General features: G+C 46.4%; 1 protein-coding gene across 1 annotated transcript in view; it reads left to right on the top strand.

Moving 5' to 3' along the window:
• The window catches only part of NAPB (NSF attachment protein beta), a 34,667-nt gene continuing 15,224 nt past the window's right edge, over positions 1,508-20,950 (top strand). Inside the window, exons 1-3 of the mRNA XM_003134297.4 lie at positions 1,508-1,705; positions 18,811-18,890; positions 19,959-20,075. Coding sequence (XP_003134345.1) covers positions 1,608-1,705; positions 18,811-18,890; positions 19,959-20,075 — 295 coding nt within the window. The 5' untranslated portion in view covers positions 1,508-1,607. The remainder of the gene's footprint in view (positions 1,706-18,810; positions 18,891-19,958; positions 20,076-20,950) is intronic.

The following is a 20,950-nucleotide window of genomic DNA, read 5'->3' as shown; positions in this document are numbered from 1 at the left end:
CATAACTGCAGCCTCTAGAGTAGAGAAGGCAGCCCACTCCCTCCTCCTCAGCTGACTGTATGCTTGAAACTCTGGAACTGTAGGCTCAAGAGTGGTGGACTTCTTAAACATACCCTTCCTAGACTCCAACTCCAGGAAACCCTGATGTAGAGATGGGGGCTTGGAGAGCAGTATTTCTCGGAGTCCTGCCCTAAGGCAGCTTTGGCAACTGCTTTAATCAACACACTGTTGTTGCACTTGGAGTTTTTGACCTGAACCCCTCCACTAAATCCCCATAGACTTCTCAAAGGCTCATGTTCTCTGCTTCTCAAAGGTTCATGTCCACGGCTTACACGTTTCTTTTTTTTCACTCCTGTGTTCACTGCTGCCTCTAATTTCCTGCCTCCTTCTTCCCCAATACTGCTCCAAATTAGCTCTTTGAAGTCAGAATAACAGATGCAGTGAAAGTAAATAAACTCTGGGATCTGAAGCTCCCTTCAGTCTGGAGTGCCTGCACTGCAAGCTCTGCAACATTTGCTTTAGTGACCTTTCTTTCTAGGAGTTTGGCCCTTCTTGCCTTTCTCTCAAGACAGCTTCATTTTCTTAAATGTATTTTGTGTGCCAGTGCCCACAGTGTATTTATTAATAGTTTGAAATTGTCACAAGTTCTCATTTGGCAGTGGTTTTCATATTTGCTTCACCACCTCTGCTTTAGCATTGCCAAATGTAAATGGTCTAGACTTTGTATGAAAAAATAACTCCCTCTGGGACAGTCCTGGAAGTTGCTGGCACACAATAGCCCCTATCTATGGATACCTCTCCTGGGAGATTCGAAGTCTTCCTGGCAGGGAGAATGGCTGTCCCAGAGGCCCACCCCACAATATGGCCAACATTATGTAAAGAGCAAGAGAGCTCAATTGCTCACATCCACTGAAAAGAATCCAGTCAATAAAAAGGGAGAATTATGCACATATTGCATATGTGCAAGTCTTCTATAGCCTAGGAAGAGACGCCTGACAGATCTAAACGCCTTGCTCTGGAGAAAAACATGGCTCTTCCTGCAGCTGTAGCTGGAGCGTGGGAAGATGGGCCAGTATCACAAGGTTTGTGCAGCTGCTTGGGTGGCCGCCTTACAGCGTGCTCTCAGAATGCAAGCGGTACAGTGGAGCTTTCCAGCCTGCCACCCGCCGTCTCCCGGTCCACGCCGTTATCCCGCGTCCCATCCATCCCGTTATCCCGTGTCCTCCCCGTCCATCCCCTGACCACGGTCGGTCGTGCTGGGCAGGGACTCCTGAACTAACGTGATGCTAGTGTTTGAGGCGGTCTTCCTTGGAAGCCGTGGGAACTTTTCCATTTCCCGCCTCCTTAAACTGTCAATACTCTCCTCGGTAGAGGGCCCTACAGAGGGTGAGGACCCCGGTCCCGAAGCCCCTGCCTCCAGCCGGCTCCGCGGCCTTCTGGGAGTTGTAGTTGACGCCTCGCACACTCCCGCCGCCAGGCCACCGCTCGGACTACAACTTCCGACAGGCTGCGCGCCGCGCCTGCGCGCCCCTCCGCTGCCAGAGGACGAGGCGCGGGAGACGCGTTCGGCTCGGGAGTAGCTTGTGGAGGCGGCCGCGGCTGTCGACATGGACAACGCAGGGAAGGAGCGAGAGGCGGTGCAGCTGATGGCGGAGGCCGAGAAACGAGTCAAGGCCTCCCACTCCTTCCTCCGCGGGCTCTTTGGGTGAGCGCCAGACCGCGCGGGTCCTGAGGGGAGGGTTTCCATTCCAGGAGGCGGCCCACACTTTACTCAGGGTCCCCGGGGCCTTCCACGCGCCCTTCAGGGGTCCCCTAGGATCCCCCGGGCACCCACAAACCTTTGGGGACCACCGAGCTCCCCCCATCCCCCCACGCGCACGCCAGGAAGTCTCTCCACCCCCCGGCCCCGCCCCCACACACCCCAGGGATCCCCAAGGGCACTCTATAACCCCCCCACACACGCCCTCCTGGGACCCTCTCGGCCACCCCGACACTCTCCAGGGATTCCCTAGGACCCTCAAGCGCGCACCCTCCCCGACCTGGCGTTCGTGGCCCTCCCCACCGCAGCCACACGGGTTTGTTATTTCTCCACGCGTAGCTCAGGAGACCTGAGTGGGTGGAGGCGCTGGGAGGGTGGGCGGCGGGCTGGTGGTGGGGCCTAGCTTCCCGCATTCCACCACCCTGTGCCCGCGCCCCTTGCGCCAGGTACACATTTAATAAATACCCGTGGGAGGAACGAGTACGTTTTCTTCGTAGAAGGTTCATGTGAAACCCAGCCCAGGGCTTCCTACGGATTAAGGATAACGTAGCTCCTCTTTTAAGTCTGCGTCTTTGGGGAATCCCGTCCATTTTCAGTGATTCTTCTGTGCTTTCCTAGGGAAGGTCTTAAATTCGGACTTCCCAAAAAAGCAGAGCCTGCACTGACAGTTCTTGGACAGTAGAATATGTGAATGATTCAGCTGTTTAGGATGAGAGAGGCGGAAAATTCGTGGTGTTTTTCCGTTTTTCCCTTTGGAAAGGGAAAGATCCTCTGCGGACACCCAGAGCAAGTTTTTATTCTGAGGAGGACCAGGGACCCATCCTTAACTGTTGCGCTATTAGACACAGGTTTATTTCAGTTTAGAACCTGCTCGTTTTGCCACCCTCGTTCTTTTGGTTGTAATACTTAATCGTTGTTGAGCATCTCCATGAAATGCTAACTGCAGGTTTCACGCAGTGCTGGAGTGCGGGCTCAAAGGTACCAAAGGTCATTTATCCCAGCTGGTTTCTCAATTTCTCAGGTGATGTGAAGTTTGGATTATAGCAGTGAATTATAAATTTATTCCCCCCTTAAAAGTTAGGACAGTACATAAGGAGCCACTGCTTCTTACTTGATGGGAACACCAAACAAGAGTCCTTTCTCTGGTTCACAAAACAATTACAATTTATTCAATAAAATTTAACCACATAGCACCTCATGCCTAGAGGCAGTCTTAATGGCTCAGCATCTCAAGTCTGCATGGGCTTCCCTGGATGAGAACCTGTAATTGGCAGGGGAAAAAGCCTCAGGCACTTGATGCTTCTCAGGGGAGTGCCCCTTTCTATGCGGAGATGTTGCGGTGCTGTTTTTGTCACACTAGGCCAAATCTTGAGCCAGTAATTCTAAAAGGATTTTGAAAAGGCTTTTTGTTTTTAGAGAAAGGTCTTTTTCCTCCTTGACTGTTGATCACCTGTTTCGTTGGCAGGCTTTGATCCTCACCTTCACACTCAGTTTGCAGGAAAGTCAGTGCATCCTAGGTTGGGCCTGGATCCAGCAGGTCAGTCTGTCATTCTTGCTTTGGGCCTGGGGCATGTTCATTAGCCCCTCTGTGCCTAAGTTTCCTCTGCTATAAAATAGGGGTCACAGAGATACCTCAGTGAGTGAAGGTTCCAGGAGTATATGCTTGTAAAACATTGAGAATCATTAAAGATGGAGACGGTGAAATATTCATTAGCATATTCATTAGAATTGTCAGGCCCAGTTATTTTCAAGGAAGCAGAGAGCCAGACAGATCAAGTGGCTTTGCCAGGATTTCAGAGTCAAAGACCTTATGGACCGGATCATCAGTCTTTTCATGATGTAAAATATTTGAAAGAGCTTTGCCCCATGTAAGTGGTACTTATACTACGAGGACTGTGTGTTCAGTAATACTGGGCTCCAGAACAGCTTGGGGAAGATGCGTACTCAGTTCTCTGAGAGCTAATAGCATTATATAACTCCTTGAATCCAAAAACCAGGCCTGACTTTTCTGTTACTGTTGTGGGAAGAGTGATTCTGCACAGTGTTAGGTGTTTAGGATCTTACGTTACACCTGGCATCACTTGGAGCTGTCATCACCTTCTTAGGCGGGGGCACATGTCCCCCTGCCTCCCATCCCTCAGCCAAAGAATTCCCTGTCTGCTTGTTAAGCCACAGTGAACTCCATCTTCATGTCAGACTCCTCGGTAACACTCAGCCACAGAGTATCGAAGTATCACAAAGTCCATGTGCTTAAGAGCCAACAGTTGTGCTTTGAAGAGGGCAGTTGATGCTGCTTGGGACCAGGGCGGCCCTTACAAGGTGCCCAGCGGGCCACAGACCCCTCATCCCGGCTGCAGATTAAAACCTGATAGCAGTTGGTCCTCTTCACTCACTGTTGATACACCTCCTGCGCCAGTTTTGTGGCAATGCTGTATTCTCACTACTATTCTGTAGCGCTTCCTTTTTTGTTGCTTTCAGTAAAATTAGATGAAAACACGCATTATGTGTTCCGAGGAAAAGGCAGTCACACATTCTCCTATGTGTAAGATGCAAGTCCAAGCTTGTCTGCAAGATGTCAGTGTTCTCTGCATCCCCCTGCAGGAAGGGAGCTGTGGAGGGACGCAGCCGTCACAAGGAACCACTGTCATGGTGTCCTATCTGTCTGCTTGACTGCCACTTAAACAATGATGTGTTTTCGTAGTTGTGGAATTAAATTAAAACTTACTCTTCCACTGGCTTTGCATGGTATAGAGAATTACCACCAAGAATTGTGTCTTGATTTCATTTGTTTCCGGAGATGAGCTGTTGAATTTTGTAGTTAATTGCAAATTCTAATTTAGCACCTTAATGAACTGCTGGTATGATTCTAAGCTGACCTGGGTCTGACAGTAAGATGGCTTTGCAGTTCTAAGGCCTCTCGCTCTCTCTTGTTACAGGAGAGCACTTGGGCATGCACTGGCAGCACACATGGAAGAGAGTGGCTTAAGACTGACCATGGAAAGATGTTCTGGATTATTGACACTGTCTTCTCTTGGTCTTGAGTGTTTCCAGGTTTCCAAGCTTGTAAAGGAGCCATAAATCTGGCAGTGTCAAAGTAGATTTCGTGAAAGCCCCTATAGGGCCTATTATCGTGAAATAGGTTGTGAGTCTGTCATTTCTCAGCTACTTGTGAAAATTGGGAATATTTCTTAAGCATCGTAGACCATTTTAATTATCAGTATTCTTCACTCAGCTTTATTTGGACAAAGACTGTGTTTAAATTTTGCCAAAATATGGTGGGAACATGTGACAGCATTTATAAAGCACTTGGGTCTGCCTCAGCACAGTAGATATCAAGGAGTTCCTATCGTGGTGCAGTGGTTAACAAATCTGTCTAGGAACTATGAGGTTGCGGGTTCAATCTCTGGCCTCGCTCAGTGGGTTAAGGATCTGGCGTTGCTGTGTAGGTCGCAGATGTGGCTCGGATCTGGCATTGCTGTAGCTCTGGCGCTGGCCAGCGGCTACAGCTCTGATTCAACCCCTAGCCTGGGAACCTCCATATGCCAAGGGTACGGCCCTAAAAAGACAAAAAAAAAAAAAAAAAGATATTCAAATGCAGATTAAATTTTTTAAAAAATCATTAAGCTCAGATGACTTAGAGACAGATGGTATGGTATAAGAAATATATATGTATACTTATATATTTCTTCTGTAATAAGTAGGATAATCTGTATGTTGGATAACTGTATTATATAATGTAAATTATATATGAACTATAATAATGTATACTAGTTTACACAAGAAGACCAAATACAGGTTCTAGCTTACTAGTGTGGTGACCTTGGCCAAGTAAATTATACTCAGAGCTTCTGTTTTTTCAGCTTTCAAATGGGCAGATTGATAGAGTTTGCTTGTCAGAGCTCTAAGTCTTGAATGAGGTGTCAGGATGCTTATTAAGCTGACAGAGCCCTGTTACCCTTAATTATTGTAATTGGTTTTCCAATTTTAGTGTCATGTTACAGTTTGTATATCAAATGATAAACTGTCACCAGATTGGCCTTTTTCTGTTTGCATTTTTGCAGCGTTCACCATATATTCTTGTTCTTGTGAGCAGTGTGAGGTACAGAGTTGGTTACAAGAGGTGGGGAGGCCCCAGGTGGCCTTGGCTCTGGGACAAAAACTCCTGGGGCATCTGCAGTGTTGGCTTGCTGTGGCCCAGTGCCTCCCAGCACCAGGCAGCACGGCGGGCACTTGTGGGCAGCGTGGTATGTGATTGTTGGTGCAAATGCTGATTTGTTTTCTTTTACTCTTTTGTCCAATTTGAAGAGCAAAGACAACAAAGTGAGTGGAGTTCCACGTTGCTTTCTTCTACATTTTCTTAAATATGTGTTTGCTGTAAATGTAGTAGCTCCATATGGTAGGAGAACTCGAGGAGTACAGAAGAGTTTCAGGTGAAAAGTAAAATTTTCCCCGAGTCTTCTCCTAAATCTTTCTCAGCAGAAGTAACTTTTTAACTTCTTTGTGATTCTTCTGATGGTTACTACCATAATTCTAAATAAGTTTAGAAATCTTCTACCTGATTTATTGATTTTAGAGACTGTCTATCGATTGTGCTAAAAATGAAGAATCTAGCATTGCTTATGTGGCAGTGCATTTTCTCCTTTACCTCCTGATTTTAGTTAATTCTTAATCTTTAAGTATTATCTCTATATGTAAATAACATTTAAACTTGTCATTCTACTTAAAAATTTTTTTTCAGATATTTTTCCTATTTCTGTGAGTCAATATAATGTCCAAACTAGGATTTTTTGAGATTCTAAGAAACAGGTATAAACCAAGAGTGTCCATATAAACAGGACAGAGGATCGTCTGTTATAAAAGACTTTATAGTCTGTTTTTATGCTTTCACTTTGCATTTATTTGATAAGATGATAAAAGCAGTAAAAACTTTTGTACCTTAAGAATTGCTGGTGAGGAGTTCCTGTTGTGGCTCACCAACTAGTATTCATGAGGATTTGGGTTCAATCCCTGGCATTGCTGTGGTTGTGTAGGCCAGCAGCTGCAGCTCTGATTCAATCCTTAGCCTGGGAACCTTCATATGCCGTGGGTTCGACCCTAAAAAGGAAAAAAAGAAAAAAAAATTGCCATTGAGTGATACTTAAGAGTTTCCTGTAAGGTAACTTTTGGAAGTAGAATTTCAGAATGTTAATCATGTCTGTATTTGAATAGAGCTTATCATAAGTAATGGTAATTTAATTAAAATCTAACAAATTAATAGATCAGTACTCTCTTGGATTAAAAAAAAGATTTTTTTTTCACAGTAAGGAACTGTCTGTCAGTTCTGGTTTAATGGTTGTTTTCATTAGGGATTGATTGAAGAGTTCAGTTTGGAAGGCCTATCCAACATATGTGAGGTGAAGGTGACTTTCCCATAGTTATTAGTATGTTAACTAATGAGTGTCCTCATTGAGCTGTTCTTGCACATCTTGAATAACCTCTAGATTATAGTATATTATTTTTAATGGGTTATTGGATTTTGTTTTAAATATTTTATTTTGAATTCTATTTACAGCTCTTTTGTGTATAGTCTTACTCAAATGGAAGTACTGATGTCATAGGTGCCTCATAAAAATAATTTCTAAGTTTTTCTTCTTTCCTATGCTCTGGTGTTTAGAGTTTTAAATAGAATCCTCTTAGAGTGAAATCATCTCTGGCTTTTTGGTAGATATTTCTTTTAATAGTTTTCTGTTTTTCCTCTGGAATTCATAATGTTTAAACTTTCTGTCTCTACGGAGGTCAGTTTTGGTAAATTGTATTTTCCTAGGAAATTGTTCATTTTATCCAAGTTCTAAAATTTATTTGCAGATTTGTGCATAGTAGTCTTTTATGACTTTTTAAATGTTATTGCAGTAGTTATTTCCCTTGTTACTTTTATGTTTGTGCTTTTCCCCTTTTTTTTCTTTATTCTTTTGACTCTTTCTCTCCAAGTAACTAATATTTTGACTATGAGTTTTTTTTGTTTCCTGCCTTATTAATTTCTGTTTTTGCCTTTGTTGCTTTCTTTGTTTTTTTTCCCCTTGGCTTTTTGGGAGGTGGGCTGGTATTTAATCCATTATTTCTAATATTGCCCTAGTATTCATGGGTAAATTCTCCTTTAAAACTGTATTGCTGTTTTAATTGCATCCTATGGATCCTGATATATAGTGTTTTTATTTTAATGTATTTCATATTAGACCCAAGAGTTAATGAGGGATTTGTTCCAGGTAGTAGGTCCTTCTTTGAACATTACTAATTTATAGTTTTATCTCATTTTTATCAGGGAATTCACTGAGGTTTTCTTTGCCACCTAAGATATGAGTGGTCCTTGTGCCCTTGAGAAGAGGTGGGTTTCCTCTTATCAGAGTGTTTGACTTGATAGAGATCCTTGAGATCTGGTTACTGGTTATGTTGTCCAGGTCTTTCATGTCTGTGTTTGTTTTTTTGTCCACTTTACCTGTTTTGGACTGAAAGAGGTATGTTAATATCTCCTTTTATAGGTATCTCTCTGTCTTCTTGTGTTGTAGGATCTGCTTTATAAAGGTGGCCGATGTGTTGTAGTACATAGGTATTCACAGCTAAAATAATTTCATTAAGAATTGTATCTGTATTATTTTTTCAATTTAAATTTTTTTTTTTTTTTTTTTTTTTTTTTTGGGCTTTTAGGACTGCACCTGCAGCATATGGAGGTTCCCAGGCTAGGGGTTGAATCGGAGCTACAGCAGCCAGCCTGCGCCACAGCCATAGCAACGTGGGATCCGAGCTGTGTCTGCGACCTACACCACAGCTCACGGCAACACTGGATCCTTAACGCACTGAGCGAGGCCCGGGATCGAACCCGCATCCTCATGGATCCTAGTTGGGTTCGTTAACCACTGATCCACAAAGGGAACTCCATGAATTGTATCTTTAGCATTATGAAGTAAGTTTTTAAATTACGTTTGAGCCCAAATTCTACCTTGTCTGATGGCAGGATAACAATCCTGGCCTTCTTATTTGCGTTTGCCTGCTTTAGGGCTGTAGTGCATAAGAGGATTATATGATGCCTCTTGCCACGTGACAGATGTTGTTGTCTTGTCAAAAGCTGACTGACCTATTTGGTAAACTTTAACCATCTCTTTATCTTGAGGCTTCAGAGTAACTTTATTTTAGCTGTGTCTTTCATACTGAGTACAGAGTTGGGTTTTGTTTTGTGAGCACATCTAAAAATCTTCAGGGCATTTACATTATTGGTATGGCTGGTATATGGATGATTTTTAATTATAATGCTATTTCGTTGTATTTGTTAGGCACTGTTGACCCTTGAACAGTGGGTTTGAATTGGGTGGTCCATGTATGTGCAGATATTTTTCAGTGATAAACACCCAGCACTGCCAGACCTGCAGGATCCAAGGCTGCGAGACGTGCATTCCGGAGGACTGGCTGTGAGGTGGACATGCATGCCCCAACCACACACCTTCATGGGTCAACTGTTTTATTTGCAGTGGTCTCTTTTCTTTGCTTTTTATTTAGGAAGTTTTGTATTTTTGTTTGCCTTTATGCCATGAACCTTTTTTAATACCGTTAGCTCCATTTCCTTGCTTAGGCACCTGGCATATCATCTGCTCTGGAAAACACCCATTACCTTCCTATGTGCAAGCCGATGTGTGTGTTCTACTTACCCCCATCTGGGCTGGGTGTGTCGGGGGAGGCTCAGTTGTGTGTACAGCTTCCTCGGCTTACACTAGGGTTGTGTCCCCACAAGCAAACACATCGCCAGTTGAAAATGCATTTACTATACCAACCTGCCTCACGTGCTCAGAACACGTATGTTAGCCTGCAGGTGAGCAAAGCCACCTAACACAAAGCCTGTTTGATAAAATGTCGAACATCTCGTGGAGTGTGTTGAGCATGGTACTGAAAGTGGGAAGCAGGCAGGCATCTGGGTCCAGGATGGTTGAGTGTGTATCAGTGGTGATGTGGCTGACTGCTAGCCCAGCTTGTGCCCCTGCCCAGCACGAGAGAGGACTCTACTGCCGGTCGCTAGGCCTGGAAGGATCAGCCAGCATTTGAAACCTGGTTTTATGGAACACGTGTCACTTTTGCACACCATCATGAAGTCAAAAAAACATGAATCAGACCATGATAAGTCAGAGACTTCTACTTTGTCAGAACAAACTTGTCCGTGTTATTTTTCTGTACTCAGCCTGCCTTTTTTGGCGTTACATCTCTAATAAAGCATGTCCAGTCTGTTCTGTGCCCAGGCACCTCGTGGCTGGACGTTAGGGCCTTGCTTCTACCAGTACTGCGTATTGCATGGCTTGGCAGGCTGGATCCTTGGCTCACACTTTTTTCCCTTGAGTTTCTTGACAGATGTTGTGCCTGTGTTGTCTTGCCTCGTATGCTGCTGTTGAAGTCTGAGGCTCACCTGGTTTCCTCAGTTCTGTAAGTGACTGTGCTTTTTTGCCTGGAAGCCCAGAGGCCTTCCTGCTTATAAAATCTAATTTCTCACTAGGATGGGGCTTGCAGGAGACCGGGCTGGATTGGTTTCTCAGTACCTGATGGGCTTTTCAGGGTTTAGATCCAGATCTTTTGTTTCCATAATGTTTTCTGCAATTACGGTTTTAAATACATTTTGGTGTTTCTTTCACACACCCCTTTCAGGGACTCCTGTTAGGGGCTGTTGGCTCTTTGGCTGTCCCCTCTCCCTCTGATCCTCTTCCTCCTTTATCTCATGTGTATCCTCTTGGCAGTTTTCATTTTTCTCCTCAGTGTCCTAGAACCTGTTCTCCCTTAGATGTATTAGAGCTAAGATTCATTTCTAGATGATTTGGTCTCTTTCTGTCAGTCCTTCTAGACTTTGAAACAATTTGCTTTCTTCTTTGTTCAGTGCATGTAGAGGAGGAAAAACTGCCCCTTTTCTGTCACCCTGAAGGTCCTCCAGCAACACGAGGACATGAGTGCTCAGGGGACAGCTGAGTAGAGGACAGTGGAAGGTCACAGGTGCCAGGCAGCACACTGGGAAGCGGCCAGGACCAGGAGAAGGGGGCTCCAGGGGGTTCGTGGGAAGGAAGCTCTGTGTCTGTGGTTCTCATTTGCCTCCAGCTCAAAATCATCCTTTTGCTGAAGTGGTGTGTTTGGGGGCATAGTCTGTGTGCTCCTCCATTTGGAGCTCGAGTTTCTGGCTTGGAGTGTAGTTTTGTAGCTGTAACTATTTGCTTAGTAATGTTTCAATGACATGGCATTGCTTCCCCTGCCTGTGGCTTCTTGGGACCTGTTTTTGTCAGCTGTGAAGTTCTTTTTACACAGTAGCTGTGTAGATGCCACCTGCCTTTTCCATGTTGGGTCTGGGGGTTAGTGGGCACGTACCAGCTTGCAGGTCAGGGGTGGGAGATGAGGGGTTCTTTGGTTTGACTGCGCTCTCTGGTCGGCACCCCTAGTGCCGTTCCTTTGATGACTGGGGGTGGGGTGGTTTCTGGGGCTTGGCCTGCTGCAACTCCAGTTCTGCCTGCTCCTTCCTTTCCCAAGACCTCTGCTTTCTTTCCCTTCACTGCCAGTCCTCCCCTTCCCCATTCCCCTCCCCAGATTCTGGGGCTGACCCCTCTAGCCAGGCTCCTTCCAGCTCCCAGTTTCCAGCCCCGCCCACCAGGCCCTCTAGGTCTTACGCCTGCCTCCCTGCCCTGCTTGCTGGGCGCTGCATCTGTGGACTGCTGCCACTGGGACCCTGCCACACTGGCTCTGTGTCCAGGCACAATCCTCCCAACCCCCCCATTTCCAGCATGGGCTGTGTCACTGGCTCTGCTAGTTTGAGGTTTTCATTTCTCGAGTTTTATTTAAGTGAAGTCTCACCGAATTCTGTCTGCTAGTTTTGCTGTTGAATGGGTTATGGATGGTTGTATTTGCCCCTGTTGATCTGTATGGTTCCAGAGGATGTAAGGACATGTTTGTGTTTAGGCAGCCACCATTGTCCTACAGGAAACACAAGACTCAAAGATTAAATTCAATTTTAAAAGGGACTTTTAATAAAGATGGAAATCAATATGAAAAGTCATGTATGTGAGTCATTTCTGAGTGTTTCCAGTAATTTCAATCCAAGTAATTACTTACTTGGCTTTTGTGCATGTTTAAGTATATTGGTTTGTTTTACTAATAGGTCCAGTCTTCCATCTGTAGGAAAGGTGGCTCCCCGTAGCAGACAAGGCATCGGGACCATCGTCAAATAAAGTCCAGCTAGTTTTCTCTGCCCTACCTGGTCTCATAAACTTTGTTCTAGGAAATTGTGGTTAAATATAGATTTTCTGTGATGGTCCTTAAAGGTCTTAGATTGTTTCCTCTGTCTGGGAATCTATGATTGTTTTGTTATAAACAGAAATAAAGTGATAAGTTCTCAGAAGATGGAGTCCCACGGCCACTGCCAAGCCCTGTGGCCACATGTGGTGGTGGAAGTGAGCCCTCTGCTCTGGGGGGCCGCTCTGGGGGTAGGGCCCGCTCAGCCCTACTCTGCTGGGAGACGAGACGCAGCTGCGTTTGGTTGCGGGCGCCTGACTCCGAAGCCTGTGTCCCTGCCACTCCACTTCCTGTCACTGGTTTGTGAGAAGGCTGAGGACCTCAGTCCGGGTTACAGGTATTTGGTGTAAGAGTCCAAACGAGCATGAGTGAGTGTCTCCCTGGGGCCTGTCCTTCACCCCTGCAGCAGACGCTTCTGCTTTCTCATCACATGACTGTTTTATTTCTGTATTAAACCCAGAAATAAAATGATCTTGAATGGGTTAAGCTTATCAGGAAATGTCCCAAGTTTTTAGAATCTTTAGAGATTGCAGATGTGAAATGTCAGATGAAAATAAGTTGCTTAGGAATGGTGAAGAATAGTCAGTAGCTGTGTGGGGCTGTGCTGTTGTGATACCAGTCTGGTTCCTGGCACAGAGCTTGTACAGCCTTTAAGACCCTAAGTGCTGAGGGTGAGTGGGGGTCCTATTTACAGTAGGCCCCTTTCAACCCCAACTGGGTTATGCTAATGAGGTGACTTGGGTAGGTCTCCGGAAGGCTTCAGGATGGGGTCTGGATGTTGGAGCAATCCAGTGCTTAGAGGGCTGGATGCTCAGCCTCACCCCTGGCCTCCTGGAGTGGGAGGGGCTAGGGATTGAATTGTCACCAGTTTGGCCACTGAGTTAATCCAAACTCTGTAATGAGCCTGCAGGCTGGGGCTCAGCTTCCGGGATGAGACTCGGGTGGGGCGGGGGTGGTGGTGGTTGTGCTCTAAGAAACCAGTCAGGGGAACGTGTTCCTGAGTTCCATGAGTCTTTCCAGCAGATTATGTAATTTGAGGTGGGACCATGGGAACCCCTGGTTTGTAGCCAGGTTAGAGCTGTGAGCACCCTGGGCGACCGCTGCTTGCCGTCGGTGTCTGAAGAGTGGGACCCCCTTACCCTGGGGGTCTGCATGGACTCCAGGGAGTTGGTGTCAGAACTGAATTCTATTGTGGGACACCCCACCTTTGGTGTCAGAAGTGTTGCGAATAAACAGAAATTTTTTTGGATGCTAGGGGTGTTTTAAATAGATTACGTGTTTTTCACTGCTTTTCTAGATGCTTTCCATACTTGTGTGCTATTTTGGGGGGCACGTGGGTGTACTTACAGACCTCTGACATGGATCCACTCTTCTGTCCTGAACTGGGCCAGCATTGTTGGTGGGCCTGTGTGCTGGGGCCTCTCTTTGTCTGGGGGCAGGTGGCCCAGGAGAGGAGCTTCCTGCTTGACTGGGTGGGGCCCCTCTCTGGGAGCACAGAGGGAGCCCTGTTTTCAGTCTCCCACCTGGTTTGCTGTCGCCTCAGGGGTGTTCCAGTGGTGGAATTGAGTTTTGTTTATAGTTGTGCTCTGAAGCCACAGCACTGTCATTGCCATGAGTTATGACATTTCTGCTGTGTCTCGAGGGTTTGGAGCAGCTTTGCCTCTGCCTCAGCCCTTGCCCTCTTTGGGGCACCTCTCGGGACATGTGCCTTGGTCCCCAGGGGTCATGCATGTCACTCAGGATGAGGAGAATGCAAGGCATGGGGTGAGCGAAGAGGACAGGCTTGTCTGTGTAGGTGTCCTCGAGCTCTCTGGAACAATGGGCTGCGGCGTTCCTGGCTGCTGTCTCCTCACCGTCTACCTGGGAATAGGCAGGGTGGGCGGGGAAGAGAGGCGGGAGTGCATGTGGGCTCCTGGGGGACAAATGGTTCTGACCCCGGCTCTGCCAGAGCTAGGGCACTGGACACTTAGCCCTTGAAGTGAAAGAGAGTTCCTGCTGTGGTGCAACCAGATTGATAGCCTCTTGGGAGCGCTGGACACAGGTTTGATCCTTGGCCCAGGAACTCCATATACCACAGGGCGGCCAGAAAAAAATTAGGATTGAGGTGAAGGGGTCTTTTCCTGGTGTTCTGACTTCTGGCCTCCACCATAGTAAGAACTTTCTGGTCTTGGTGTTTCCTGGGAGTGGTGCCATGTACAATATCATATCGTTCTATAAGGCAGATTCCTCGCAGAAACTTGTGTCTCTTTTCAATGATCTTCTGCCTTACTGTTATCCAGGGCCTGTGGATAACAATCAGTTGAATATTTGAACTTGAATTATGAATATGTGTCCTTAAACTTACAAAAATTAACTTTCCCAGGTATAGAGCACAGTAGATGTCTGGAGTGATTTAAAAGTGCATGTTTTCATGAATTAGATTTGGTCTGTTGATGAAAAGTGAGATCTCTTGTGCTTTTATAATGAGAATTTTTCTGGTGACTCTGTTTTAGGAGAGGTGAGGGTCTTGAGTCTAGTGGGATTCATTCATGATTTTTATAAAGATCATTGGACTTGGCATCAGGTGTCAGCTCTACCACTGACCTTGGCTGGATGACTTTGGGCAAGCCATTGACCTCTAGGTACAGTTTTCTATAACATGGAGACAGCATTTTCATGGTTGTTGTAACAATGACAGTGACGTAATGTATATGGAAACATGCAGCATAAAACCCAGCATGGCGTAGGCGTCTATTATTCCTAGCTGAATCTGTCTCTGAAAATAGTAGGATAAAGTACATTTTAATTAAGCTAGTTTTATTTGGAAACCTTTCGTAAGAGTGACTGCACTATAATTACAGTTCAAGATTCCTGGTACACTTTAGAAAACTAAGATTCAGAAAGTTGCAAGCCTTTGTTAGCATCAAGCAGCTATGTCTAAGATTAAAAACTTTCAGAGTTCCCTTGTGGCTCAGCGGATTAAGGATCCAGTGATGTCATTGCAGCAGCTTGAGTTGCTGCTGTGGCACAGGTTTGATCCCTGGTCTGCCTGGGAGCTTCTGTGTGCTGTGGGTGCAGCCCCCCCCGCAAAAAAAAAGAAAAAAAAAGGAAAAAAAAAGAAAACTTTTCAAGTTAGGAATTTTCCATCTGGATAACTAGTTAATTTTTTTTTAAATGTAGTTTTGAAGTAGAGAAAAAGGAACAGGAAGGTGTAAGAGAAGGCTTTGCTTATTCTGACACTTCATTTTTGGTATGGCTTGTTGCCACCCTGTCTTTGGCTGTGTGATATAGCTCCCAAAGGGGTTTTTTGGGAGGGGATAGTAGAGCTTTATTGAGGTATAATTCACATACCATATAGTTCACCCATTTCAGGTGTCCACTGAAGAAGTTTTTAGCATATTCACCAAGCTGTGCTACTAGCACAGGCAATTTTAGAACACTTTCATCACCTCAAAAAGAAACTGTACTTCCTTCCATGTTTTTCTCTAGCACTCCCAGCTCTAGGCAGCCCCCAGCCTGTTCTCTGTCTCCAGAGACGTGCCTGTTACAGACCTTTCATGTGATGGTACAGGTGATGGTAGCTGGGCTGGGACTGGCTCTTGCACTTCACTTCATGTTTTCAAGGCTCATCTACGTTGTAGCATGATCAGTACTTCACTCCTAGTGTGTGTACCATCTTTTCTTTATCATTCTAGTTGACCAGTGTTTGGCTTGTTTCCACTTTTTTGTCCACCATGAATAATGCTGCTGTGAACATTTGTGTACAAGTTTTCATTTCTCTTGGCTTTGTACTTAGGAGTAGAATTTCTGGGTCATACAGTAACCATGTTTAACCTTTTGAGCAGCTGCCAAACTGTTTCTAAAGTGGCTGCGCCGAAAAGCACATGAAAAGATGTTCAGCATCGCTGATTATTAGAGAAATGCAAATCAAACCTGCAATAAGGTACCACTTCACACCAGCCTGAATGGCCATCATCAAGAAATATACAAACAGTAAATGCTGAAGAGGGTGTGGAGAAAAGGGAACCCTCCTACACTGTTAGTGGGAATGTAAATTGGTGCAACCACTATGGAGAACAGTATGGAGGTTCCTCAGAAAACTAAAAGTAGAACTACCATATGATGCAGCAGTCCCACTCCTGGCCATCTGTCTGGGAAAAAAACATATTTCCTATGTTCACTGCAGCACTATTCACAATAGGTAAGACCTGGAAGCAACCTAAATGTCCATCAACAGAAGATGTGGTACACATATACAATGGAATATTACTCAGCCATAAAAAAGAATGAAATAATGCCATTTGCAGCAACGCAGGTGGACCTAGAAATTATCATACTAAGTGAAGTTAGACAGTGAAAGACAAACATCACGATATCACTTGTATGTGGAATGTAAAAAAAGATACAAATGAACTTATTTGCAGAACAGAAACAAACTCACAGACTTCAAAAAATTTATGGTTACCAAAGGGACAGGTGCGGGGAGGGATGGACTGGGAGTTGGGATTGGCATATGCCCACTGAGGGATATGGGATGATTGGCCAACTGGGACCTGATGTACAGCACAGGGAACTTTACCCAGTATTCTGTGATAGCTTATGTGGAAAAAGAATCTAAAAGAGAATGAACGTGTGTATATGTATAACTGAATCACTTTATCGTACAGCAGAAATTATCACAGCCTTGAAAATCAAGTATGCGTCAATAAAACTTTTTTTTAAAGTAGCTGCACTTGCCACTTGGACCCATAGTACCTGAGGGTTCTTGTTTCCGTCCATCCTTCCTGACGTATGTTAGATCTGTCTTGTGATTGTTGCCAGCCTAATGGGAGTGACGTGATAGCTCACTTGTGGTTCTGATTTGCCTTCGCTGGTAGCTGATGATGTTGAATATCTTCATGGGTTTATTGGCTGTACCCTTTTTTTTTTTTTTTGATATATCTTCTTTGGGGAAATGTCTGTTCAGACTTTTGCCCGTTTTTGAGTTATTAATATTTTTATTATTGAGTTAAAAGAGTTCTTTATATATTCTAGATACAAGTCCCTTATCAGACAAATGCCTTATCAGATAGAAAATATTCCCCAAAGTTCTTCAGTACATGATCTTATTAAAATAATCATCCTGATTGAGTACTGACTTTGGGTCCAGCCCTAGTGGCAACTGCACATGGATTCTTCCTTCCTTCCTTCCTTTCTTTTTTTCTTTCTCTTTCTCTTTCTTTCTCTCTTTCTCTCTCTTTCTCTTTCTCTCTCTCTCTCTCTCTCTCTCTCTCTCTTCTCTCTCTCTCTCTCTCTCTCTCTCTCTGTGTCTCTGTCTCTCTGTCTCTCTCTCTCTCTCTCTCTGCCTTTTCCAGGGCTGCTCCCACGGCATATGGAGGTTCCCAGGCTGGGGGTCCAGTTGGAGCTGTAGCCACCGGCCTACGCCAGAGCCACAGCAATGTGGGACCCGAGCTGCATCTGCGACCTATACCACAGCTCAGGGCAACGCCGGATCCCTAACCCACTGAGCAAGGCCAGGGATGGAACCCGCAACTCATGGTTCCTAGTTGGATTCATCAACCACTGCGCCATGACGGGAACTCCCATGGATTCTTCTTTTGATCTTCACAATAACCCTAAGCATAGGGCATATTTACCCTCAGTCTACCACATGCAGAATCACAGGCCCAGGGAAGTTACAGAGCTCGCCTCAGTCAGACAGTTGAAGGTTATTGCTGAGTGGAGGCACCCGGACCCTGCCTGCCCGAGCTCCCTGGCACCCCTGTTCATGTGGCCCCTTCCCGGGGGTCAGCGTGGCCTTGCCTGTGTCCTGGTCCTTGCTTCTATACTGCACTGTGAGTTCCTGGTGTTTGCTGCACAGAGCCCTTAGCCATGGATAGACAAGATGGAGGCCTTAGCTTAGCATAGTGGAAACAGGCTTGACTTTGGAGAAGAGTGTGTCTTTGTGTAAGAACTCCTAAGCAGCTAAAGCCGTCCCACTGGAATCACCTGTGCAATGAAGAACCTTCCAGAACAGGAGTTCCCGTCGTGGCGCAGCAGAAACAAATCCGACTAGGGACCATGAGGTTGCAGGTCAATCCCTGGCCTCACTCAGCAGGTTAAGGATCCGGTGTGGCCATGAGCCGTGGTGTAGGTCGCAGACGCGGCTTGGATCCAATGCTGTGGCTGTGGCGTAGGCTGGCAGCAACAGCTCTGATTAGACCCCTAGCCTGGGAACCTCCATATGCCGCGGGTGCGGCGCTAAAAAAAAAATACAAAAAGAGCTTTCCAGAACAGTGTGTACTCGAGCAGCCGTGGGGTTCCCCCCCCCCCCAGGATGTTTTCAACTCCTTTTCCACAGGGCTGAGGGACTGGGCAGGCCTGGTACTTTTGTGCTCTAGCTTCAACTGAATAAAAATAGTGCTAAATTTATGGACGTTAAAAGTGTCAAAAAATATCCTTCAGAATTTAATCTCCTTTGAAAGATATAGTCTCCTTTTCTCAGAATGAGTAAAAGCCCAGATTTCACACATGGAAAGGACTCTAGCTGAAGGCTAGGCTCAGGGGCCCACCCACTGCCTCAGCATTGGGTCTCAGTTCTGTGGCTTCCTCACCGTGTGGCCCGTTACTTCCGTGGGCCTCAGTGTCCCCTGGAAAGCAGAGATGATGAGAGTATCTCCTCTGCGCGGCTGTTGAGACCCTGTGACGCTGGTCTGGCACGTAGTGCGCGCTCAGCAAGTGTTTGCTGTTGGAGGGTTAGGGAGTGGATGGTGGCTGTAGTAAAACTTAACCTCAGTTTTGAATTTTTTCAGAGGAAACACAAGAATAGAAGAGGCTTGTGAGATGTATACCAGAGCTGCAAATATGTTCAAGATGGCCAAGAATTGGAGTGGTGAGTATCAAGTGCTTGTTCGTTTGCATTGTTCACCGTCCACCCACGTTGGGGTCGAGGCCTGGTGGGCGGCTTTCCCATCCCAGCACCAGCAGAGGTGCCTGGGCGTTCTCCTGTCTTGCGCAGAGCAGGACTCGAAGCCGGTCGGCTGGCCTTTGTGCTGCCCCTTCTCCCTCTGGGGCGTGGAGACCAGAACCCGGTTTGGGGAGAAGTGTGTCCCAGGATTTCCCTGGAAGGGCGTGGGGACGAGGAGAGCTGCTGAGGCCTCAGTGGAATTGAATGCTTTGTTTTTTCAAATGAAATTTGAAGTAATTGTTTAGTACCAGCAGGGTTCTGGGCGTCTGTCATTGTTTTCTACACTTTTCTGTATGTTTTTGACACGTTGATGGCCGAAATGTTTTTAAGTGCTGAGAGGTTTCTTGTGCCCTCCTACCAGGGCAGGCAGGCCATGAAGCCCTGTTCATCCTGACCTCCTGCTGTCGGGGCTGTCCCTGACCACCTGGTGCCCCCACAGCGCCAAGGGCCTTGCCATGAGGGGTCGACCTTGTACAGACGCAGTGCAGGCCTGGATCCCCCTGCCTGCCCCTTCGCTCCTCCTGAGGGGGAGGCTTTCATGGCCCTGCACCCCTGGCCCCCAGGTTCCTGATCCAGCCCCTTTCTAGAAAAGCTGAGTGCAGGCACCTGTCCCCCATGACCTGGTGGCACTCATGTGGCTGTGGGGAAAGGGCCATGTCCGCACCAAGTGGGACACCTACAGGTTAGACCTTCTGCGTCTCAGTCAGACTTTGTCGTAAACCGGAGAAAGCTCTGACTTTGGAAATGGTGGGCCTCTTTCAGTCTGTGAAGGACCACTTTGCTGTGAGCCCTCGTGGCAATTTCTTCAGTGATGACCACTGAGCTGGGGACACTGAGCTGGGCAGTTGTCTGGCCCGTGGTGTCCTCATGCATCAGCGTGGGGTGTGTCCCGAGTGTCCCCACCGGCACTGCTGTCCAGGGACCTGGCCTCCCTGGGGGTGGGGCGTGGCACCTGGAGCACCGGTGTGTGTTAATTCAGGACTCTGTCTTCAGCTGCAGGAAACGCATTTTGTCAGGCGGCCAAGCTCCACATGCAGCTGCAGAGCAAACACGACTCGGCCACCAGCTTTGTGGATGCCGGGAACGCCTACAAGAAGGCAGACCCGCAAGGTGAGCTGCATTGCCCCCTCGAGCCGCCGTGCTGCTGGGGGTCTGCCTGGGGACAGTAGGGACCTGGGTGAGTGGGGACGTCTCTGTAGTCATTTGAAGCTTTATCAGGAGGAAATCTGTTAAATGTGTCGTGTTGTCAGCACCATTTTCTTCAACTCCATCTATGCTGCATGGTGGACAGTGTTTTGGAAATTAACCTTAATTTTATCTGAGTCTTATTTATTTTATGAGTGTATACATTGCTCGCTAAAGGAAACTGATGTCCCTTACTCCTGAACACCTGTGTGTTGGGAGTGCAGTTAATGGAGGCCGTAAAATCCAATATTATAAACAGCTTGTCACACAGCATTCATGTGGCTTTTTAAAAAGTGTTTTTCAGAGTATTGGTATTGAGGAAGCCATAATCTTGGGTATCTCTGCTGGTGAAACTGTGCACACACCCTTTCTTTTCAAGTCAGAGGGCCTGATTTCTTCCCTCTGCACGTGCACTGGCACCTCTGGCCTCTACCTCTCTGTTGTAGCAGCCCGTTTTAACACGGAGATCCTGCTCTTAGGAATATATCATATGGAAATAAGATATTTCGAGGGCTGTGTTATAAGGCTTAAGCACAGCTTACTCGCAGATGTGTAGAGTGGGATCGCCCCAGATTGGTGCTTCGGAGTGTGGTATGGGCTCCAGGACCCCTGGCTTCAGGGCATCTTCAGTGACCTGGAAAATGCTTGCTTCTTGGCTAAATAAAGCACCACATGAGAACTGAGATCTCAAATTCACAGAAAGTTTGTGCTCATGGCAACTCATCCAGAAAACACAGAGTGGGGGAAGTGCATCAGAAGCCCATCTGGGGTTTTGAGCAGAATTTGTGGATAGCTTTCTA

Source organism: Sus scrofa, chromosome 17, assembly GCF_000003025.6.
Source record: "Sus scrofa isolate TJ Tabasco breed Duroc chromosome 17, Sscrofa11.1, whole genome shotgun sequence".
In the NCBI taxonomy this organism is placed as follows: domain Eukaryota; kingdom Metazoa; phylum Chordata; class Mammalia; order Artiodactyla; family Suidae; genus Sus; species Sus scrofa.
This window is presented reverse-complemented; position numbering and strand designations above follow the sequence as displayed.